The sequence below is a fragment of the Macaca mulatta genome, chromosome 8, assembly GCF_049350105.2.
Source record: "Macaca mulatta isolate MMU2019108-1 chromosome 8, T2T-MMU8v2.0, whole genome shotgun sequence".
Classification (NCBI taxonomy): Eukaryota; Metazoa; Chordata; class Mammalia; order Primates; family Cercopithecidae; genus Macaca; species Macaca mulatta.
In genome coordinates this window covers 8,816,717-8,840,785 of record NC_133413.1, presented here as the reverse complement: position 1 = coordinate 8,840,785, position 24,069 = coordinate 8,816,717, and the positions used below count along the sequence as shown (strand labels likewise).

The window sequence follows — 24,069 nt, the reverse complement described above, 5'->3', positions numbered from 1 at the left end:
AAGGTGATGCACTGTGACAGTGACATCCCATTGCTTTCGCCAGGCTCTATGGGTTAGAAGCCAGTCACCGGTTTTGCTCGTACCCAAGGTCAGGAAGACTATGCAAGGTCATAGGTCATTGGGGGGTCAGTCACTTTAGGGTGTGGCTGCCACCACTGAACTTGGTGAGACTTTAAGGGTTGGTAGGAGCTGGCCAAGTACAGAGGTGAGGGTGTGTCAGGCAGGGGTGAGGGCATGGAGGGGGATGCAGAGGCCTGCACCCTGGAATGTCCTTTCACTCCCTGAGGTTTTGTTCTCCTGATCCCTGAGTACATCCCACAACACAGTGGGGCCCTAGCAGGGGAGAGGTAGGGAAGCATGTGTTGTTCATCTGGGGACTTTGTTAGGCAAATCAGATTAGGGGCCAGGCTTTCAGTGGTGGGTGTGAGCGTGGGAGTGATGAGTGTGCAGGTGTGTGTGGGAAGAGCGATGGGGATGGGGTCAGCCCCAGCCACCATGAAGACCTTAACTGTGCATCCACCCATCCCAGCAGCCTCCCTGAGTGAGTGCCTTCAGGGCGCAGGTCCTGTTTTGCACATGGAATTGAATCAGAATGGGACACTGCCTTGCCTTAGAGAGGTCACACTTCTTCTCTTTCTTTTTCTTCTTCTTCTTTTTCTTTTTTTTTAAATTTGCGAGAGATTCTCACTCTGTTGCCCAGCCTGGAGTGCAGTGGTGTGACCTTGGCTCACTGCAACCTCTGCCTCCCAGGTTCGAGCAATTTTCCTGCCTCAGCCTCCCGGGTAGGGTAGCTGGGATGATAGGCATTACCATGCCTGGCTAATTGTTGTATTTTAGTTTCACCATATTGGCCCAGCTGGTCCCACTCTCCTGGCCTCAAGCAATCTGCCCGCCTCAGCCTCCCAAAGTGCTGTGACTACAGGCGTAAGCCACTACACGGGGCGAGAGGTCCCACTTCATGCCAAGTGGGTGGCAGCCACTCAGACAGCACCCCAGCTGGCGCTGGGAGTGAGGGGTGCTCAGCGTCCTAGGAAGGCAGAGGGCTGCATGAGAGGTTCGGGGAGGAAGGACTGGAGGAGGATTTGAGATTTTCACCTGAGCAGCTGGGTGGATGGAGGGGCTGTTTACAGAGAATCACAAGAATGTGGATGAGCAGGTTAGGGCACTAATAAAGCACTCTGTTTTGGCCCGCGGAAAATTTGAGATGCTTCCCTGTGTCCAGCTGGGCCTTTGGGAAAGGTCAGGGCTGGGCATCTGACTGGGATGGATGTCTCTGGCAGGCAGCAGAGCATGTGGATGGTTTGTGAAGCCCGGAAGAGCAAGAGATTTCTTGTGGCAGTGCCCACTGCAAATGGAAGGGCATTTGGCCTGAGCCCAGACATATACAATTTGGGCAGAGAAGGGGGTGGGTCCCTGGGACCCACCGAGGAGCAGCTATGGAAGTACAGGGAAACCAAGGGTGTGGGGTCACATGAAGCAGGAAACTCAAATAAGATGAGGAAAGACGTTTTAAAGACGATCAGGGCTGGGACAGTGGTTCATGCCTGCAATCCCAATACTTTGGGAGGCTGAGGCGAGAGGATAGCCTGAGGCCTGGAGTTTGAGACCAGCCTGGGCAACATAGGGAGACCTCATTTCTATAAATAAATAAATACCATTGGTACTTGGCATTTCAGGCGGGGAACAGCAAACACATGTAAAGCTCTGAGGTAGGAAAGGGAAGTGATTAGCGCTCGCTCCTGGTTCCTTTATCAGACCTTAAAGAGATGCAGAGACATTTCAGGTACTCCTTGGCCGAGCTCCTTCAGGGAAGGCCTAAGTTCGCTTCTACTTCTCATCTATTAATTTTTTTTTTTTTGAGACAGAGTGTCACTCTGTCGCCCAGGCTGGGGCTCATGCAGTGGCAGCATCTCAGCTCACTGCAACCTCCACCTCCCGGGTTCAAACGATTCTCCTGCCTCAGCCTTCCCAGTAGCTGGGACCATGGGGACAAGTCATCACGATCGGCTAAGTTTTTGTATTTTTAGCAGAGATGGGGTTTCATCTTGTTGGCCAGGCTGGTTTCGAACTCCTGGCCTCAAGTGATCCACCTGCCTTGGCCCCACAAACTGCTGGGATTACAGGCGCGAGCCACCACGCCCGGCCCTACTTCACTCCTAACGCCCACCATCCGTGCTTCCAAATGTTTGCTGAATGACAAGGTGAACGAGTGAATGGGACTACGTGAGTTCAGTCAGCAGGCAATCCTATTCTTTCGACCTCAGTTTCCCTTTTTGTAAAGCAAACCTGTCTCTCGCTCTCTGCCCTAAAAGCCTGAGTTCTGGGCTTGAGATGAGCGCGTCCTGTAGAGCAGACTCCAGGTGGACGTTGAGCTGGGTCTTCTAGGAGGTCAGGATCCGGCCAGCTCTTGGGTCTGGTCCTCCCGCGGGACCCCGCACGCCCAGTCCCAGCACCGCCCCGCCCAACCTCCCTTTGTTCCTCCAGGCCCCGCCCTCTCCGCGCAGCTCGCTCCCCATTGGCCGGGGGGCGGGTCCTGGGCGCCCGGCTCCGCTGGGGGCGGGGCGGCGGGCGGCGGGCGGCGGGCGGGGCCGTGTGCACCTGCGCGGTGTGTTTCCCGGCCGCAGCCCTGCGCCAGCTGCAGCTCCTTGATCCGAGCCGGATCCTGAGCGGGGAACACGGGCTGAAGCGGCGGCGGCGGCCCCGCCCCGGGGCTCCATTGTTGACGCTGCCGTGGCTCTGTCGGCTGCTCAGTTGCGCTTCAGTCGGCCCAGGCGCCGCGGCGAGGAGCGAGCGCTGCGAGGCGGCAGCCTGAGGTGAGAAGGCGCGATGGGCGACGGGGTCTCCTGACCGGGCGGGGGTCTCTGCCCCGGGCGTGGCGGCTCCGAGCTGGGCTCCGCAGGGTCCGAGGTCGGGATCCGGGGTCCTTGCGCCAGGGCTTTGTCTCGGCCTTGGGCGGCACCGGGGGCTTAGCGCCTGCTGCGGTGCCGCGTGGGCCCGCGGGGGGGTCCCGGTCGCCCTGCGGGTGGGGGCCGGTCCCTCCTGCTCCCCGGCTCCCCGCGTCTGCCGCGCAGGGGACTGCATGGACCCGGCGCTGGCTTCTGCCCGGTCCCCCGCAGCGTGGCTGGTCCCCGCGTGCGGCAGAGGGGGCCCTGGGAGGGCCTACTCGTGTGGCGGGGCCCGGGTCACCGCGAGTGGGAGACTCCGCCGCCCTCCCCGCCCTCCCTAGCAGCGAGACTGCTTCGCTAGACTCACCGAGGGGACTGTGCGGACCCTCGGACGAGGGAGTCCGTGATTCTGGGTGGGAGCTCTTTCCCGGCCCCGCATGACGGCTTCCTGAGTGTTTTGTCACCTATATAGGTGGCTGCGTGGACCCGCGCGCGTGGGTCCTGGCCGCCCTGCTAGTGGTGCCGTGCGCCGCCCCGTGGCTCGTCTGGGTCGACCCCGCCTGGGACACGCGTGTAGTGGGAGTCCGTGCGCGGGGGGCGCGGTGAGTGGGGGCGCACTGCCCCCGCCCCATGGTTTATCCTCTCACTTGCCTGGCGGGAGGAAGCGAGAGGCGCGGCCCGGAGCTGTCGCGCAGTGGCCGCACCGACCTCTGCCCTGGCTGGCGGGTCCCGGGGGGGCGAGGGGCCGTCACCGCGCGTCCCACCGCGCGTCCCACCGCCGCACTTCCTGCTCTGGCCCCGGGCTGGGCTCTTATTGGAGGGAGCAGGGCCCTTCTGCCTGGCGCTTCTTGATTTCTTCCGTTAGTAATGGGAAGAAAAAAAGAATCTGGAAAGCCAGATTGAACTTTGTAGCTCTCAGCGCTTGGAGAGTGGAAGAAACTCTCCCAAGAATTTGGCGGGCTGGAAAATGCGTTTCAAGCAGGAGCACCCACACCCACGGAATGAGGCCAAGGCAGTTACAGTTAGAGGTCAGATTTATGAGGGGAGAGCGAGGGTGAGGTCCGTGGGTGGGGAGACTCAGACCTCAGCTTGATGGGAAGACCTGATGCTGCCCCCTCAGACGCGTATTTCTCAGCCACCAAAGAAAGTGGAGTCACTCCTTAGTGAATGCTTTCATCAAACTTTTGAAAAACCTGTAATGTCCCAGGAAGGAAAATCGAACTGGACAGTTTTCCCCTTTTAAGAGTGTTAAACGTCCCGGAGACAAACAGCAGAAGGCTCAAGGAGTCCAAATACTCAACCTGAAGTTCTTTCTGAACAAGAGTTGGTGTATAAGTAACAGGCATAGGAGACAAAACTGAACTAATCACCACAGCTGTGGTTCCTAGCCCTGTAGCGTGTCATGCAGGCCCTTTTGCCTTCTCTGCCCTCCGCTGTCCCAGACCCCAAGGCTACCGCGCACCTCCAGTCATCAGCTCCTGCTGACCCATTGCTATGAACTGTTTGGTGGCTCCCTTCTCTCTGAAGTTTTGCTTGTTCTCCTGAAGTCCTGGTCTTTAAGAGCTTATGATCCGCAGGGATAGATTGGCTTTGGGCAGTACATAGTTAACTGTAGCACAGCTTGAAAAATGCTCTGATAGAAGTGCGCAGGCAGTTTGTACATACGGGTAAATGCGAGGTCCTTTTTCAATACCATGAATCCAAGTATTCATGCTATTTTAAATCTGCAATTCTTTGACTCTCCAGAGGGCTTTTAGATTAATTTTTTTCCTATTACTTCCTAGTGTTTGTTGCATAGTTCAGAGTACTTGATTAAAACTTACCAGGTCGGCCGGGCGCGGTGGCTCACGCCTGTAATCCGAGGACTTTGGGAGGTCTAGGCAGGTGAATCACTTGAAGTCAGGAGTTGGAGACCAACCTGGCCAACATGGTGAAACTCTGTCTCTACTAAAAATACAAAAATTAGTTGGGCGTGGTGGTGGGCGCCTGTAATCGCAGCTACTCAGGAGGCTGAGGCAGGAGAATAGCTTGAACCCAGGAGGCGGAGGTTGCAGTGAGTGAAATGGCTGCACTGCACTCCCGCCTTGGCCATAGAGTGAGACTTCCTCTCAAAACAAAAACAAAAACAATGTAATGGGTCTACCTCCGGCTCTGGAATTTTCCTGGAAGGCCTTCACTTCTGGGCTTCATTTTTCTCACTTTTGAGAATTGTAAACTACATAATTTCCAAGAATTTTTGCCCTACACCTTTAATTCTTTCAAGTAAATATAGCAGAGAAAAATTCTCTTCCCCGCAATTGTGTAAGGAAGTCTCTCGCAGAAGGGGACACATGGGTATGGAGAAGAATTTTTTGGTTTTTGTTTTTTGGTGACGGAGTTTTGCTCTGTTGCCCAGGCTGGAGTGCAGTGGCAGGATCTCGGCTCACTGCAAGCTCTGCCTCCTGGGTTCACTCCATTCTCCTACCTCAGCCTCCCAAGCAGCTGGGACTATAGGCGCCTGCCACCACGCCCGGCTAATTTTTTGTATTTTCAGTAGAAATGGGATTTCACTGTGCTAGCCAGGATGGTCTCCATCTCCTGACTTCGTGATCTGTCCGCCTCGGCCTTCCAGAGTGCTGGGGATTACAGGTGTGAGCTACTGCCCGTGGCCGACAGAGGATGTATTTCTGAGCTCTACATTTCAGAGTTCTTTTCTATAGCCCTGGCCTGGGTCCCAAACAGGGAACTTAATTCACTCTATCACTGAAGTATACTCTTGCTTTGATGCCATTGGTATGTTGTCCTAGAGATTTGCTGTGGCTGCTAGGAGTGTTTCAGGGTTAAGAACTGATGCAACCTCTCTTTTGTCAGTTTATGAGTCTATAAAGCATCTTGTTTCCTTTAGCGTTATCTCCCTGGAACTGGAAGGTCAGAGATGAAGTTTTGTTAGATTATAAGTCTCAGTCTTTGCTATCTACCTTCGTCTGTCTCCCATATCATCGGCTGTTTTTTTTCCCCCTGTTTTTCATTTTAATGTTTTTATTGGATAGGTGTCTATTATTGCAGGCTACCTCAAAACGCTTTTGGATATTGACAGGATATCAGTATGAATAATATGTAAAAGATAACTTATTCTAGTTCTTTTGAGCAGAGGATTTGGTTTCGATATGTGGCCCTATTAAAGCTTTTGTTAAGCCCAAGTACTTGCTGAACTTCAGTTTTTTTAACCTGTAAAATGGAGTTAGTTGTTAGTAATACCTGTTCTGCCTAACTCAGGAGATTGTTTTGAGGATCAAATGAAATAATGAATATAATGGAATTTTGTAAATTTTAAATGAAATATTGTATTACCTAAGTTTTTTTTTTTAATGCTGTATTAAGAATGGAATGAATCTGGGTTTTCCTTTGAAATCCTAAATGTTTAATGTATTGAGAAGTTTTAATGTGTCTGTCGGGGAGCTTCATTAGGATTGTTTTCTATCTTTAATTGGCCAGTATTTTTTTATATTTTAGCATTTTTGGGGAACATCAAAATTTGTGTTTCAGTTATCATTAATATTTTACAAAGTTATTGAATGTGCATGATTTAGTCTTTAACAATCTCTTCAATTATTTACATTCCCATATAAAAAATGCAGTAATGAACGTCCATGTAAATAACATTCCCATGCTTTAATGAAGCATAATTTCTTGACATTGCAGTTTCTAAGTGCCCTGTCTTGAGGTTGGGAATGCTAAGGGGCAGTCAGACGTCAAGGTCAGCAAAGCGTCACCTTTGACATTTGAAATCCAGCAGCAGGTATCACAGTGAACCCCATTCCAGCATCCAGGAAGTTTCTCTGTCCTGCCTCTCCTCCAGCCACCTCAGAATCTGTGTCTGCGGTGTTGGCCCTGCTTTCCTCTCTCTCCTCTGCCTTTTCTTTCTCTTCACCAACTTCTACCGAGTGCTTCTGATGTCCCAGACAGTGGCAGTGGGAGTACAAAGGCTAATAAACCCGGCCCTGGTCCTCAAAGAATTGATGTTTTCTGTGCAGATATTAAGTGACACTGTCAGGCCGGGCGTGGTGGCTCAAGCCTGTAATCCCAGCACTTTGGGAGGCCGAGGCGGGCGGATCACAAGGTCAGGAGATCGAGACCACAGTGAAACCCCGTCTCTACTAAAAATACAAAAAATTAGCCGGGCGCGGTGGCGGGCGCCTGTAGTCCCAGCTACTCAGGAGGCTGAGGCAGGAGAATGGCGGGAACCCGGGAGGCGGAGCTTGCAGTGAGCCGAGATCGCGCCACTGCACTCCAGCCTGGGCAACAGCGTGAGACTCCGTCTCAAAAAAAAAAAAAAAAAAGTGACACTGTCATATATAGTGTTGACAAACATTGATACAGATTTCCTGTGAAGTGCAGAAGCACCATCCTAGAAGCGGAGATGCAGAGGCAGCACTGGTGACTCACACATGGAGAGCTGGAGTTCTTGGTCTAGTGGGATCAACTGACCTGGACATCATCTCAGTGCAGCGGAGTGAGTGCTGGGACGGGCTCCCTCGGGGCATCTGGGGCTGGGTTTGTCTGGTGTTTAGTAGAGTTTATCAGTAAGATGAGCATTGGGAGGTTTCTAAGTGAAAGGAAAGGCAATCACTTATCTGAAACCTAAAATTTGTAGGTGTTCTGGGCCATTTATAATTCACTGAATCTGTTTTGTCAGAACAAGTCTATCATCTATTGTTTTGGATGGAGTGTGGCCAGCCCTGCTTTGCCATGTAAGGAAATCAGGAAACGCTTGTCAGGTGTCAACACTGTGCCAGACACTCTTCTAGGGGTTTCCACGTAAATCACTGTATTCATTTCTGTTGCTGCTTTACCACATTTCCACAAATTTCATGGCTTAAAACAATTGAAATTGTATCATCTCACAGTTCTGTGGGGCAGAAGTCTGACGTGGGTGTCACTGGGCAAAAATCAGCATGTGGGCTGGGCTGCATTCCTCACTGGAGAATTGTTTCCAAGCGCTTTTGGCCAAATATAGTTCCTTGTGGTTGCAGGACTGAGGTGTCAGTTCCCTTGCTGGCCATCTGTTGGGGGCTGCCCTCAGCTCCTGAGGCCTCTATCTGGTCTTTGCACGTGGTCCCATCAGCTCAGGACTAGCTAACCCAGGGACCTGGTCAGGCTCTCCAATTCCCCTGTGTGCATTTCTCTTCTTCCACTCGGAGAAAGTTCTATGCCCTGTTTTAAAATATTTTTTTGAGATGGAGTCTCGCACTGTTGCCAGGCTGGAGTGCAGTGGCGTGTTCTCAGCTCACTGCAACCTCTACCTCCCAGGTTCAGGTGATTCTCCTGCTTCAGCCTCCTGAGTAGCTGGGACTACAGTTGCCCGCGATGACACCCGACTAATTTTTGTATTTTTAGTAGAGATGAAATTCACCATTTTAGCCAGGATGATCTCCATCTCTTGATCTCATGATCCGCCTGCCTTAGCCTTCCAAAGTGTGGAGATTACAGGTGTGAGCCACCACGCCTGGCCAGTTCTAGGCTCTTAGAGGCTCATGGGATTAGACTGGACATCCCTGGACAGCCCAGGATACTCTTCCTAAGGCCTGTGGCAAAGCCCTTTTGCTGCATAACATAGTCACAGGTCTTGGGGGTTGGAATCTCCCACCACAGTTACCGATCCACTTACTACAGCAGCCTGGGAGGTGCTTTTCATTGCCTCTGGTTAACAGATACCATTTTTTTTTTTTTTTTTTTTTTTTGCAAATTGGCAGGAACATGAAGATCCTTCTTCTTTTTTTTTTTTTTTTTTTTTTTTTTTTTGAGACGGAGTCTCATTCTCTTGACTGGGCTGGAGTGCAGTGGTGCAATCTTGGCTCACAACTTCCACCTCCCGGGTTCAAGCAGTTCTCCTGCCTCAGCCTCCTGAGTAGCTGGGACTACAGGCACATGCCACCAAGCCTGGCTAATTTTTGTATTTTTAGTAGAGATGGGGTTTCACTATGTTGGCCAGGCTGGTCACAAACTCCTTACATTGTGATCCGCCCGCCTTGGCCTCCAAAAGTGCTGGGATTACAGACGAGCCACCGTGCCCAGCCGTGAAGATCCTTCTTAAATGAAAAAACCGTTCCTCTGACTTGATGTGAGGCTGTTGGTGAGACTGATAGCTGTGGAGACAGGTCCATCAGAAACAGAGCTAAACTTTGTGTTCTGGAGTATTTTGATGGCCTGCCCTGATTATGTAAGTTTTGCTAAGAAGTCATTAGAGTCATTCCTCTACTGGAAGAAACACCCATATGGGGAATTTGGGACCTTGCCTTTTCAAGTTTTACCCAAAGGACTCTTCATGGGTGAAAAGTACATGATTCCAGGTCCATTTCTAGAATGGAAACAGCTGCATGAACCCAACAGCGATTCACATTCCTGAGTTTGAGAGAATCCGATTGTTTCAAGGCTGAAGCCAAAAGCCCAATAAACAATGTTTGCACTTTATTCATAGTTAGGAATTAGGTGCATCCTGTGGTCAAGAAAACAACTGATGGTGGTCACCAAGTAGTTTAAAACCAAGCAGGACCTCATTTTATCATGTGGGTGTTTTTGATTTTCTTAACGAAGTTTTTATTTTCCTGTGCAATAAATGACAAACTCTGACTTGAAATACATTTCCTTTAATAAACCAGAATCTAGGGTCGGGCGCAGTGGCTCATGCCTGTAATCCCAGACTTTGGGAGGCCGAAGAGGGCAGATCACGAGGTCATTAGATTGAGACCATCCTGGCTATGGAGTGGTGGCTCACACCTGTAATCCCAGCACTTAGGGATGCTGAGGCAGTAGGATCCACTGAGGTCAGGAGTTTAAGACCACCAACATAGTGAGACCTCCACCTCTACCAAAAAAAAAAAAAATGCTGGGCGTGGTGGTGCACAACTGTGGTTCTAGCTGCTGGGGTGGGGGGGTGTTGATCACCTGATCCCACTAATTTGAGGCTGTAGTCAGTTAGAATTACACCACGGCATTCCAGCCCGGGCAACAGAGCAAGACCCTCTCTCAAACAAAAACAAAAACAAAAAACCATATTACTTAATATGCTATTGTTGTTGGTCAAGTATCAGATTTTGTTTAAAAACTTTTTTTGAGACAGTCTTGCTCTGTCACCCAGGCTGGAGTGCAGTGGCATGGTCTCAGCTCACTGCAAGCTCCGCCTCCCGGGTTCACACCATTCTCCTGCCTCAACCTCCTGAGTAGCTGGGACTACAGGCGCCCGCCACCATGCCCGGCTAATATTTTGTATTTTTAGTAGAGACGGGGTTTCACTGTGTTAGCCAGGATGGTCTCGATCTCCTGACCTCGTGATCAGCCCACCTTGGCTTCCCAAAGTGCTGGGATTATAGGTAAATACTCATTTTCAGCAAAGTTGTACAGGCATATAGCTCTAAGAGTCAGTAATTAACAAGGCTTACAATAAAACCCAGCAATCCCCTACCTTACCCTTCTCCACTCTGATCCCTGCTCCTTGGAGGTTACTGTGTTTATGTTTTAGCTCATTCTAGGTTGTGTGAAAGACAGGGAGATGTCCTACTGTGGAAGACAAGGATTCAGGTTGCTCACCCTCCCCGCTCCTCCTGCTGCCCAGGTTTTTCTCCCCCATCCTCTCAGTATAATTATTGTGATAGTGAGGCCAGGCACGGTGGCTCGTGACTTATCCCAGATTTTTGGGAGGCCGAGGCGGGCAGATCACTTGAGGCCAGGAGTTGAAGGCCGGCCTGGCCAACACAGAGAAACCCCGTCTCTACTAAAAAATACAAAAATTAGTCAGTTGTAGTGTCCCACACCTGTAGTCCCAGCTACTCAGGAGGGTGAGGCACAAGAATTGCTTGAACCTGAGAGGTGGAGGTTGCAGTGAGCTGAGATCACACCATAAGCTGAGATCGCACCACTGCACTCCAACCTGTCTCAAAAAAAAAGTATTGTGATAGTGGGATACATAGTACAATACTGTGTATATTTAGTATTCTTCCTGGTTTTTGGCCCAGAGCTTCTAAAACTCTTGTAATTTCCTGAGTGATAGGGACATCATTGGTTATAATATTTGGTCTTAGGTTTCAATACCTGACACAAGAGCCTCCAAGGCTTTTGGAATCTCTGGGGTGATAGGAGTGTCTTTTGTATGATAATGAGATGACAGATGGCTTTGGGCACCTGGACAGATTCAGGATTAGGGTTGGTTGCCAGAAAGATGAGTCATGATTAAAGAGTTGGACATATCAGCCCCACCCCTACCTCTGGGAGGGGAGATGAGACAGGCTGGAAATTGAGCTAGTCACAGGTGGCCAATGACTTAATCATGTCTATGTTATGAAAACTCCATAAAACCCTCTAAATACTGGGTTTGGAAAGCTTCTGGTTTGGTGAACTCATTTGGTGCTGGGGAGGTGGCACTTCCAGCGATGGCATGGGAGCTCCGACATCTCTGCCCCATGGTGTGCCCTGTGCATCTCTTGCATTTGGCTGTTCCCGTGTTCTCTTTGTAATAAACCAGTAAGAGTAAGTGCCAAGCACTTTGCGTGTGTCACCTCTCTTACTTTTTCAGCAACACTGTGTGGCAGATAATGTCCTCATTTTGCCGGTGACAAAATGAGACTGATGCCTTGAATAACTTGCTCAAGGTCACATAATAAGTGGAATTCAAGCTCTGACTCCGAAGCCTGTGCTTTTAACTAGCATGCTGCATACGCGGCCTCTTTATTTGTTAGGAGTTTCGGTGTCTCTAGGGCCTGACACCAAGTTGACCGTTGTAGTCTAGAGCTGTTATAACGGAGCTTTTAGCGGCCCTGCTGAGAACAGAGCCAGCACCTCCGGATTGGCAGGGCAGGGGCTGTTCCTGCTGGGAGCTGCAGGTCACTCCCTGTAGCCCTTGGCTGATCTTGCTCATCCACTCCATCCCTCATTCAGTAGTTCCTCAGTGCGGCCTCTGTGCGGAGGAGAAGGAGGCAGCCTTCCAGCCCAGGTGGGGCCTGCAGGTACACACAGGGAGACGCAGCTGCGCACTGAGCTGGCTGTAGGCTGGGACAGCGTGGCTCCAGTGGTGGCAATAGAATGCTCTGGGACTGCAGAGGGAACACATGCTGTTATGCCCAGACTGTTTGTTCCCCAAAGAAGACCACCAGAGTCCAGAGTCAAAGCCAAGCGGCAAGGGTCTTTACTACAAGTTCGAACCTGGTCCCTCCTTTACACAGTATACAAGAGGGCCCCGAACAATGCGAGCGTTTGCTTTTTATAGCCCGAAAGTTGCAGGGGAACAAAGAAATTCTTTTGGCTCCTGCGCTTTCAGTAACCTTGAACGGCTGTCTCCTTATCGGAGACTTTCCAGGTGGTGTTTGTACTGGGCTCAGGGAGTTTGAGAGATATATGGTGGTGGGATGGGAGGATGGGAAGTGTTTGTGCTAGGCTCAGGGAGTTTTGAGCCCGGGGCTGAGGAATGTGCCCAGCTCCTTTCAGTGCTTGTGAAAGGGAGGAAGGGGCAGGCACTGCAGAGGAGGTGTACTTGAGTTGGACTTTGAGGGAGGAGTTGGATTTCCTCAGTGGAACCGAGCAGCTGAGGCTTTCTCAGCAGCTGAAGATTACAGCCAGCCAGCCTCAAACGTTCAGCTTTTCCTGAATTCCCTTTTTTAAGAGAGTGCAGTAAGTTTTCAACAGAGATAAAGCAGTCACCTCCATGTCATTCATGTTCTGCGAATCCTGTGTGTAGTTTTCGATGCTTAGCAGATGGGGGTAGCCTGGGCCATAAGAGAAGAGCCTGTGTGTCCACTTGTTTGGACATCAGTCAGGTGTGGTACAGGGCAGTGATCACTACCTTCCCCTGAGGAACTCAGTTGAACTTTTATGTGGAGAGGACAAAGAAAGCTGTTGTACAGGGGGCAGGAGACATTTCACCTGCAAAGCAAGGCACAAAATACATGGTCTGTGTCCTGCATGAGAAACCTAGCAGAACTGTGTGCTGATTCCCACCCCTGCCTCCCCTCCTGAGAGCGAACCGTCCATTGTACCATGGCGGAGGGCATTTCTGAAGCCTCTGCAATCGGAGTGATCTGTTACTTGCCCACTGAACCTTCGGGGCAGCAACCAGGTGGTGTGGCTGAAACACAGGCCTTGGCCAGACCTGGTTGGGCATGTTGGTTCTGCCACTGATTGTGAATTACAAAACCTTGGAGAAGTCGTTGTCTTTGTCTGTGCCTCTCATGTAAGATGGGGAACACTGTGGCCATTGCAGAAGAGCAGATAGGTGGAGCGAGTATGAAGTGCTTTATGTGTGTGTCATACGGTGAATGAAATGGCACTGATTGACATTATTGATAGTAATAATAGGTTTAATTCAGGAATAAAACTGGTAAAGTAGGCCAGGTGCGGTGACTCACGCCTGTAATCCCAGCACTTTGGGAGGCCAAGGCGGGCGGATCATGAGGTCAGGAGTTTGAGACCAGCCTGGCCAATATGGTGAAGCCCCATATTTACTAAAAATGCAAAAATTAGCTGGGTGTGGTGGTAGTCCTGGGTGCGCCTGTAGTCCCAGCTACTTGGGAGGCTGAAGCAGGAGAATCGTTTGAACCTGGGAGGTGGAGGTTGCAGTGAGCTGAGATGGCATCACTGCACTCCAGTGTGGTCTACAGAGTGAAACTCTGTCTCAAAAAAAAAAAAAAAAAAAAAAAACACCCTGGTAAAGTGTTTTACCCAGCCTAGTTACGTGTGGTAGAGCCGAATGAAAGCTTAGAAAAAAAAATGACTTGAGAACTAGCCCAGCAGAGGAATCAGGCGGGATGTGTTGTTACTGAGTAAGTGAAATTTGCACCTGCTTTCTCCCAGGCCTCGCTGAGTTGAGTACAACAGAGAGCTCAGGTGTTGGGGGCAGTGGACCGGTTGAAGAATGCATTGCTATTATGTGAAGAACATTGGGCTTTGAAAAAGCAGAGCTGGACCCACGTTCTTGCCTGGTAACTCTAACTATCATCTAGTTTGTAAAGGGGAATGCAGTTCACTGAAAACTTCTTATGACAGTGGGGAAAGGATTGGGGCGTCTGCATTGGTGTGTGTAATATAGATCAGATGAAAGAGCATTTAGGCTGGAGGGAGACTTTTCATCTCTATAACTTTACTTTCACAGGACAATTCCATCATGATTTGAAGATTTTTGAGTCAAAACTACATTGTTCTGCTATGTGTGTTGGGGCAAATTTATACATACAATTTGCTTAAATAGTTCAGATGATACAAGAATATATGTGTGGGGTAAAAAGCTGAAATTTGCATTCCGCCTTCTCTAGAAGTAACCATTGTGAATAGTTAAGTCTGTATTCCAGCTATTTTGTATATTATAAATACACTGAATATATGAATGTATATATACATATATGTTACAGAAACACATTTTTAGAGATGGAATATTGCTGTGTTGCCCATGCTAGTCTCAAACTCCTGGGCTCAAGTGACCCTCTTGCCTCAGCCTCCCAAAGTTTTGGAATTACAGGCGTGAGCTACCGCGCCTGGCCTGCATGAGAATATTTACTAATTGCTAAGTTACTCTGTTCAATACGTGTCTATTGAACTCCCCCATGTGCCAAGCATTGTTCTGAATACCTTATATGCACGAATTCACTTAATTTTTAGAGCAGCTCTATTATTGTGGCCCTTTTACAGTGAGGAAATGGAACCACAGAGAGGCTGGGGACGTTGTCTAACATCACACAGCCAGTGCTGTTGGAATTGAGGTTTGAACCCAGACAGCTGGCTTCGGATCTCTTAGCTGTTATCATAGATGGCACACCCAAACCTTAGAGCCACCTCCCAAGCCTTGCCTGAGCTCTGCCTGAGCTCTGCGAGAGCCGTGTATGTGAGGTTTCTTTCCTCTTTAAGAACACAAGTCTTGGAATTGTCCCAGACCCTGGTAGGACCTCTTGAGGACCAAAAACAGGGATTCTTCCAGCCTGCCCCAAGGCCAGATCTCTGATTTAGCTACTTAGAAGGTAGACGTGGAAGAGAGTAATTTTGCCAGAACAAAAAGCCAGATGTGGTGGCTCATGCCTGTAATCCCAGCACTTTGGGAGGCCGAGGCAGGTGGATCACCTGAGGTCGGGAGTTCGAGAGCAGCCTGGCCAACAAGTAGAAACTCCGTCTCTACTAAAAATATAAAAATTAGCTGGGCATGGTGGTGGGCGCCTGTAACCCCAGCTACCAGGGAGGCTGAGCCAGGAGAATTGTTTGAACCTGGGAGGCAGAGGTGGCAGTGAGCTAAGATTGCACCACTGCAGTGCAGCTTGGGTGACAGAGTGAGACTCCATCTCAAAAAAAAAAAAGAGGGAAGGGGAATGGCTGGGCTGACTCATCCTAGGGAAGAGGCCCTACAGCAGCCGTAGGACCTTGGCCACTTGGGTGGAAAAGAAGGAAGGAAAAGCTTCACCCAGGGCGGTGACCTGGACTGCAGAAACCACACTACACATCCACGTCCTAGAGCCTGGCCACCCCGTTTGTTTCTCTTCTCCTTGGGTAGAGGGTGTGGGGAGCTTTCTACCCTGGAGGCTGAGCAGCACAGCTTCTAACCAGGGTAGGCATTTGTCTGTCCCTGGGAATGCAGACAGCATTCTCATAAGCAGCCCAAATCCTCCTGAACAGCTTTTTGTTGGGTGGGGCGGGGCAGAGGGTCATTTTGACTCATAGGTACATTTTCCACTTTCACTGCTGATAACTGTGTTACAGATTAAAGTTTTGTTTTTGATACTGAAGAGGGCTTAAGAGAGTGAGCTATTATGGCACATCTAAGTCTGCCAAAATAGAACCATCGGGTAGTGTAGGAAAATCTCTTCTAAATTATGGATCATATATAGTGAACGTTAGAAGCCATGTGTACCTAAGTTGAAAAATCAGAACATGGCTTGTATTTGGGTGACCCTGGTAAGTCTGGATGCCACTGCGCCTTGTGTGAACACAGGATGCTAAGGTGTAGGGATCAACAGGCTTTTTCTGGACATCTTGTGCTTCTCCCTTGGGGTAAAGTGGGGCGGCAGTAGGAGCACACAGCTGTTGGGCCCCTAATATTTGTCAGCTGTTTTACATGTGAGATTCCATTTAATGCAATCTTGGAGGTAAAATTATTTTATTTACGATGAAGATAGAGGCTTAGAGAAGTTAAGAAAATTTTTCAAAGTCACGTCATTTTTTTTTTTTTTTTTTTTTTTTGAGACAGAGTTTTGCTCTTCTTGTCTAGGCTGGAGTGCAGTGGCATGATCTCGACTCACCACAACCTCTGCTTCCCAGGTTCAAGTGATTCTCCTGCCTCAGCCTCCCGAGTAGCTGGGATGACAGGCATGCGCCACCACACCAGGCTGATTTCATATTTTTAGTAGGAATGGGGTTTTTCCATGTTGGTTAGGCTGGTCTTGAACTCCCAACCTTGGGTGATCTGCCCAACTCGGCCTCCCAAAGTGCTGGGATTACAGGTGTGAGCCAACACGCCTGGCCAAGGCCATGTAATTTCTTAAGTGGAAAGATGAGGTACTTGATGAACTCAGAAGTTTGACTTCAAGACCCTTGATCTTTCCATAACACGTGGTTCCTTCCCTGGTTGGTGGGGAATGACTGAGGAACTCAAGGAAGCTGTGTTTTGTGGAAAGAAGACCTGAGGGGTGTATGGTCTTTCCAGGCTTGGAATATGCCATGCTGGGCTTCTGAATTGTATAGCTGGGCCATATGGAGAGAAGCCCCTCATTTAAGACTTATTCTTTGGGGGAAATAAGGGAAGGCCGCCCACATGAGACAGGCAGAGGCAACTTTCTCAGAGCTGCTGTGGCAAGGGAGTCGGCACCGTCACTTGCATGTGGCAGAGACTGACATGCAAGTGAGTGGCGGATGAGGAGTGGGGAAGCTTCAGTATGGAAAAGAACGGCTCCCAGTGGAGGCTGTTGTGGGGGCTGGAGGCGGCTGTACAGAAGTGCGGTGTCCTATGGGATTGGTTAGGGGCGTATATGGCTTTCTGTGAATTATCCTAACTGGAAATAGGGGCCAAAATTAGGGTGGCTGTCAGTTTTGAGTCAAGTCCTGGCCACGTGGGACAGAGTTGTGGTTTAGTTTCTGGGTTGTGGAGAGAGAGCAGTCTGGCTTCCTGTCTGATGTGCTAGCCTGGCTGGCCTCGTGGCTGTTGACTGTAGATAGGGGATTGGTTTCCTGGGTGGGCAGACATAAAGTATAAAAGTATGATTTTATACTTTGTGTCTCTACAAACTTTTAGTGATTTTATTTCATTTTATTTTATTTTTGAGACATGCCCCTGCTCTGTTGCTCAGGCTGGAATGCAGGCATGCCATCATAGCTCACAGTAACCCTAAATTCCTGGGCTCAAGTGATCCTCCCGCCTCAGCCTCCTGAGTAGCTGGGATTACAGGTGTGCTATCCTGCCTAGCTAATTTTTAAATTTTTGTAAGGACAGAGTCTTGCTATGTTGTCCAGAGTGGTTTCAAACTCCTGGCCTCAAGCAGTCCTCTCACCTCAGCCTCTCAAAGCACTGGATTACAGGCATGAGCCTCCACAGCCACCCCAGTGATTTTTTGTTGTTAAGATCAAGGACGGGTTCCCTGGCTTGGCATTCAAGGCTCATGATCTGGGCGTGATATGCAAGTTGGGTTTCAGTGTTTCCATTCCCGCTGTCAGCCTTGCACTCCAACTTGTTGCCTAAGCCCTGTTCTGAAGCCCAGCCTGAGAGCTGCACTTAGAATTTATACCTTCTCATCTCTTCATCTTCTTTGCCTATGTTCTTATCTCCATCTGGGACATCATCTCCACACTTCTGCCTCTTTAAATCTTCTCCATCCTTCAAGACTTGAAATACTCACTTCCTTTACATGATCCCCGCTCTGACATCCAAGCTAGAATTAATCTTTCTTCCTTTGAACTCTGATAGTGATTAATGTTTTTCATCCTTTAATTATGCAGCAGTCCTGTGTGTTAGATATCATTATTTCCCCAGTTTTTCATAGTTACTCTGAAAATGTTTACTGTAGTCATATATTTTGAATATGTAATATGAGCGACATTCAAAAGGTCCTGGAGAGTGAAAGGCAGTCCTACTCCCATCACTGCTCTGTGACCACTGTTGCCAGTTTTTTTGTTTGTTTGCTTGTTTGTTTTTCCAAGATGGAGTCTTGCTCTGTCACCAGGCTGGTGTGACCTCAGCTCACTGCAACCTCCACCTCCTGGGTTCAAGTGATTCTCCTGTCTCAACCTCCTGAGTAGCTGGGACTACAGGCGCACGCCACCATGCCCAGATTATTTTTGTATTTTTAGTAGAGACAGGGTTTCACCATGTTGGCCAGGATGGCCTGGATATCTTTGCCTCTTGATCCACCTGCCTTAGCCTCTCAAGGTGCTGGGATTACATGTGTGAGCGACTGCGCCCAGCATATGTATCTTCTTTTTAAAACACAGATGTTGGCATAAGATAAACAGTGTTCTCCATCAGTTCCCCACTGGTAAATATTTAGGTTATTCCCAACCGTTTGGATTAATCAATGCTGAGTTATACGTAATTCTTGCATATTTGCGTGAATATGTTCATAGGATGCATTGCTAGAAATGGAATTGTGAGATCCAGGGTTCTGTACATTTTAAATGTTGATGAGTGTTGCTCGATTCCCTTCCGTTAGGGCCATACCGTTATCTCACTGTCAATGTGTAAGGGAGCCTATTTCTATTTCCTTGCCAACAGTTTCTTCTGACATCACACACACACACATAAAAATAGCCCTTTGTTTCAAAAACATGGACATTTTACCTTTCTACTTAAAGTGTGCGCACACTGACTGAAGCTCTGTGTTGCAGTGATATGTGCTGCTAGGATTGTGGCTCTGTTTTGAATTTGCTAGCCAGGCTATGGCTTTCCAGTCAGGTATTTTTTGTTTTGTTCATGTTGTTGCTGCCGTTGGGCCAGGGTAACCTGTGTGAATTTCCCTCTACTGCACAGCCAGATTTCCTTTCCAGTGGACGGGCTTAGTGTCTCATCCGGCAGTCCTGTTTCCTGGTGATCTGGGCCAAGTGTCTCATCCGGCTGCCCTGTTTCCTGGTGATCTGGGCTGAGTGGCTCCATGAGAAGTTGCACCCATCTTCTCCAGTAGTGCGTCTTTTCACAGCAAGCAAAACATTTTCACCACGTTTCTAGCGGGACAGGCACTAGCTCTTTTCTGGGCATCAGGAGACCTGGCTTTGTTCTGGTTCAAGCAACAGCTGGTGAGTTACCAAAGACAAGTCGCATCTGGCCCCTGGTCCTTTGCTTTATAAGTAGAATCACAGTCCGAGTGGGCATCACTGCCCTGGTCTCTATGCGGTGCTGAGTGTTGTGGGGATGATGGCTAAGTGTCAGGGTACATTTCCACCACTAGGGGATTACAGGCCAGCCAAAGACACAGGAGGAAAGCTAACAGCCCCGGGCAGGTACACAGAACCAGAGGAGTTTGAAAGGGTGGTTCCAAGCTCCTTGGTGTGAATGATGTGCTCACAATAAACATTTTATCTCTAAGTCTTGGGCCATTGGACCAAGAGAAGAGAGAGCTGGTGTTGAGTTGTAGTGAGAGGTGCATGGTTCGTGTGCGTGCTGAGCCTGGCTGGGACTCAATTCCATTGAGTCCCATTCCATTTTACCTTCTATTTCCACCTTTTTCGTGCTCCTGCTTGTTTCTCCAGAAAAAAAAAATGCAATAAGTTCCTTTCAAAAACTTTACAAAAGCCATAGATGCTTATTGAAAATAGTTCAAATGATATGGAAGACAGAAAGATAGTGAGTGTTTTTCTCCTGTGTGTTTGGATGAATGTGTCTTTGGGGTAGTCACTATTAACACTGGGTGTATTTCCTTCCAGATCTTTTCCAGTTTACCCACAAATATACATGTACACATTCTAAAAAGCAAAATAGTACCTGATAAACATTGAGTTCCCCTACTCCCACTCCGCAGTCTACATGGACATCCTTTCATGGTGATACGATGAGACCTGATGGACTCCTTTTATTCGCTGGAGTGGCAGGTAATAATAGCTACAGATAACTCACCTTCGGTGGGCATTTACCATGTGACAGGGTCTGTGCTCCAGGCAGGCTACATGAAGTGGGTCTTAAGGCTTTTTACAACAATGCTATGGGTGAACACAGTAATTGTTAACATTTTGCAAATGATAGAATTGCAGTAGAGAGAAGCAAAGCTGCTTGCTCAAATTCATGGCACGATTCCTGAGAGACAGAGAGAGAACACTTTTAAAACAATTTTTGTTATAATCAGGTGATTTACGATCATTTCAAGAAATAGTGCATTCAGCGAATACATTTCAGGGTCTGGTACAGTCTGGGAGCTGGTCCTGAAAATGCACTGGGCTAGAGGTAAGGGAGTGGTCCATTGGCCCTGGAACCCTAGTGCAAGGAGGGAGGTCCCGGGGAGAGGGGATATGGAGAGGAGGTCTCTGAACAAACCTTGCAACATCCATTTCTGCTGAGTCTGGTCCAAGGTCTGGGTCTTGCCATGTACACTTTTCAGAGATACTTGGTTTTGATTTTTATCACGGCTCACCTGAGCAGCCATGGTTTCAAACTGCCTGGAGATGTGATCTGGCAGGCCAGTGCTCTGCCCATCCTTCCCGCTCCTGCAGGAGGGGAGTCATCTTGGACTAGAGGACTTCGCCTGTAATCAGCTATCTCATAATAAGTGGATTTGATGCTGGTTTCGCTAGGTCAGGAAATTTCCCATTTGGAAGGAAAACTGATACTTGTTTTTGGGTTTTGCTGAGGAGTCACAGGGTTTAGAGCAGGGGCTGGAGGTTTGTTGAGACACACGTGAGTGCACTCAAACATCTTCCATGAAACGTGGAAATAAAGACAGTGTTCCAGAGAGGTCCCTGGCTTTGGGATATAAATATTTCTGTAACAGAATGGCACTGGGTGTCTGCTGTATTTTTTTCTCTGCTATTTTGGCAACTTTATTTGGGTGTGTGTCTCCTGTACAGAAGGTGTTACATCCGTTTTTGCCTCCAAGTATTTACAGCCGTTGGTCCCTCCTATGTGGGTCACTTTTGTGCCATGGTTCCTTTGGCGAAATTGTAGGTCTCCTACCCAAAGCACATTGCCCATTTCAAGGTGCTCCTGGTTTCTGAACACCTGTGGCAGTGCCTTCTCTGTAGGTGAAGCCAGCAGAGAAAGTACCCCTCCCCAGGAGGTGGGGACTGGTGATTGCCTGAGTGAGGAGGCCAGGGATGAGCCCTGGACTAGAACTTGTGACTGGCTGCTTTTCCTTCCCCTCCTCTCCCTCCTATTTTGCCACCACCCCCACTTTTTAATAATTTCTTATTAAAAATTAAGCAATTATTTTGGTTTCCTTTATTCGCTATTCCTTGCTAATCGCATGCAGAGTGAGCCTGGGACAGTGGAAAAGAAAGTTGTATTTGGCTTCAGATGATCCTACCAGCCCCGCATTGAGGGGCTTCCGCCAGGCGGCATTGTCAAGTGGCGTTGTGGAGGTTCTCCTTTCAGTCCTCAGCGTTAACCAGCAGAGGCAGGTGCTACTTATTCCTAGTTAATGTTGAGGAAGTTGAGCTCAAAGTGGCTAAAGGAACTTCCCAAAGTCACATAGGAAGTAGCAGAGTAGAACCAAACACAGATTGTCTCTGAATCAGGCAGGTCGTCCGATTCCAAAATGGGCTCTTAATTTTTGGAGGTCAAAAAGCTGAACAGACACAGATATTTCTTTTTCTTTTTTTCTTTTTGAGCTAGGGTTTTGCTATGCTGCCTAGGCTGGTCTAGGCTCAAGCTGTCCTCCTGCCTTAGCGTTGTGAGTGCTGGGCTTACAGGTTAGTGTCACCACACCCAACCGAACAGACATTTCTTGAAAGAAGACATACAAATGGCCAAAAAATATGTGAAAAAAATGTTCAGTATCACTTATAAACAGAGAAATGCAAATCAAAACCACAGTGAGGTATCATCTCACCGATTAGGATGGGTATTATCAAAAAGACAAAAAATAACAAGTGCTGGCGAGGATATGGAGACAAGGGAGCTCTTACGGGGTGTAGGGGGTTGTAAACTACAGCAGCTGGCTGGGTGCGGGGTGCACGTGGACATCCCAGCACTTTGGGAGGCCGAGAAGGGCAGATCACCTGATGTCAGGAGTTTGAAACCAGCTTGGCCAACATGGTGAAACCCTGTCTATACTAAAAACACAAAAATTAGCTGGGAGTGGTGGATCACACCTGTAATCCCAGCACTGTTGGGTGGCTGAGGTGGGCGGGTCACTTGAGGCCAGGAGTTCAAGACCAGCCTGGCCAATGTGGTGAAACCCCATCTCCACTAAAAAATACAATAATTTGCCAGATGCAGTGGCGGATGCCCGTAATCCCCACTACTCAGGAGGCCAAGGCATGAGAACCACTGGAACCCGGGAAGTAGTAAGTTCTAGAGTTTTATAACATAGGATGACTATAGTTAACAAGAATATATAGTTTCAGGCTGGGCGCCGTGGCTCATGCCTGTAATCCTAGCACTTTGGGAGGCTGAGGTGGGTGGATCACCTGAAGTCAGGAGTTTGAGGGCAGCCTGGCCAATGTGGTGAAACCCCATCTCTACTAAAAATACAAAAATTATCCGGGCATAGTGGTGGGTGCCTGTAACCCCAGCTACCAGGGAGGCCGAGGCAGGAGAATAGCTTGAACCTGGGAAGCAGATGTTGCAGTAAGCTGAGATCACACCACTGCACTCCAGCCTGGGCAACAGAGCAAGACTTTGTCTCAAAAAAAACAAAAAACGAATATATACTTCCAGATAATTGGAGGAAGGGTATTGAAGGTTACCAACACAAAGAAATGATAAATGTTTGAGATGTTGGATATGCTAATTATGCTGATCACATACATTACATGTATTATAACATCACTATGTGTACTCCATACATATGTAGAGTGCACAATTATGTGTCAATTAAAAAAGAAAAAGCTGAACTTAGATTGGAATGGCTAAGTAGCTAGCTTTTTCATATTTTTGATATAGACCCTGGGCATTTATTTTAAGTAAACTACCCTCGGCTTCAGGAAATGTTTAGTATTTGAATTTTAGCCTTGCATTTTATTATACAGAGAAGTAAAACTGTAGGCTTGCTTTAGATACAGTCACAGGGGTTTGCCGTGATGACTTTTTGTGTAATGAGGGGGAAATATACCTTAATTAATAGGCATACATGCTCATTTTTCTCCCTCGTACACATTTTTAGTTGTTGTCCAGGCATTGTGATACTTATGTAAACAGTATGCGATATCTTAGGTAGGAATCAGAATTTTAAGGTAAGAATACTTAGAGTTATATATTTTTCAAGCTTTCAAAGTGGACATTTTACACGTCTATTATATAACTGTAACAATTTTCAAAAAGACAATACCTGTCTAATATGGGTGATGCTCTGGCATTTTTTGTATGTTTGTTTGTTTCTTTTTTTTTTTTTTTTTTTTTTTTTTTTTTTTGAGACAGCGTCTCACTTTCTCCCAGGCTGGAAGGTAGTGGTGCAATTATGGCTCACTACAGCCTCAGCCTGATAGGCTCGAGAGATCCTCCCACCTCAGCCTCCCAAGTAGCTGGGACCACAGGTGTACAACACCATGCCCAGCTAATGTTTAAAATTTTTTGCAGAGACAGGGCCTTCCTCTGTTGCTCAGGCTGATCTGGAATACCTGGGTTTAAGTGATTCTCCTGCTTCATCCTCCCAACGTGTTGTGATTACAGTCATGTGCCACTGCCTGGCCCCATATAAGTGGGATGATGACTTTAGCCTAGGAGTTCCACACCAGCCTGGGTAACATGGCTCAAGACCCTGTCTCTACAAAAACTAAAAAAATTAACTGGTCATGGTGGCACCTGCCTGTGGTCCCAGCTACTCCAGGAGGCTGAGGCAGGAGGATAACTTGAGCCCAGTGGTCAAAGCTGCAGTGAGCTCTGTTCTTGTCATTGCATTCCAGCCTGGGTGACAGAGTGAGACTTTGTCTCTTAAAAAAAGTTACTGGCTACCTGATTATTCATAGGAAAAAAAACCTGAACTCTGATCTAAACCTCGTACCTCATACAAAAATTAAATCAAAATGGATCATGGACTAAAATGTAAAATGCAAAATAAAGATGAAAAGAGGAGCTAGAGACTGGGAGAAACTATTTGCAAACCATATA

At 48.3% G+C, this 24,069-nt stretch overlaps 1 protein-coding gene, 1 long non-coding RNA gene and 1 pseudogene across 5 annotated transcripts in view; 1 reads left to right on the top strand and 2 right to left on the bottom strand.

The window, feature by feature from the left end:
• Positions 1–313: 313 nt before the first annotated feature.
• Positions 314–3,667, bottom strand: LOC144330672 (uncharacterized; annotated as a pseudogene). The gene has a single exon (XR_013397037.1). The product of XR_013397037.1 is annotated as an uncharacterized LOC144330672 (transcript).
• Positions 2,591–24,069, top strand: part of LOC106999673 (SH3 domain and tetratricopeptide repeat-containing protein 1) — a 50,960-nt gene continuing 29,481 nt past the window's right edge. The window contains exons 1-5 of one of the 3 annotated variants that reach the window (XM_077942946.1): positions 2,591–2,813; positions 7,245–7,377; positions 13,704–13,831; positions 18,847–19,109; positions 19,737–19,901. In XM_077942946.1, coding sequence (XP_077799072.1) covers positions 19,862–19,901 — 40 coding nt within the window. In that variant the 5' untranslated portion in view covers positions 2,591–2,813; positions 7,245–7,377; positions 13,704–13,831; positions 18,847–19,109; positions 19,737–19,861. Of the gene's footprint in view, positions 2,814–3,750; positions 3,914–7,244; positions 7,378–13,703; positions 13,832–18,846; positions 19,110–19,736; positions 19,902–24,069 lie in introns of those variants that run through there. The other 2 variants (XM_077942947.1, XM_077942945.1) reach the window with 2 other exon arrangements.
• On the bottom strand, positions 8,634–13,552 carry LOC144330673 (uncharacterized). Its single transcript, XR_013397038.1, has 2 exons — positions 10,781–13,552; positions 8,634–8,689 (listed from the first exon to the last, which is right to left on the bottom strand). It is a non-coding gene; the product is annotated as an uncharacterized LOC144330673 (long non-coding RNA).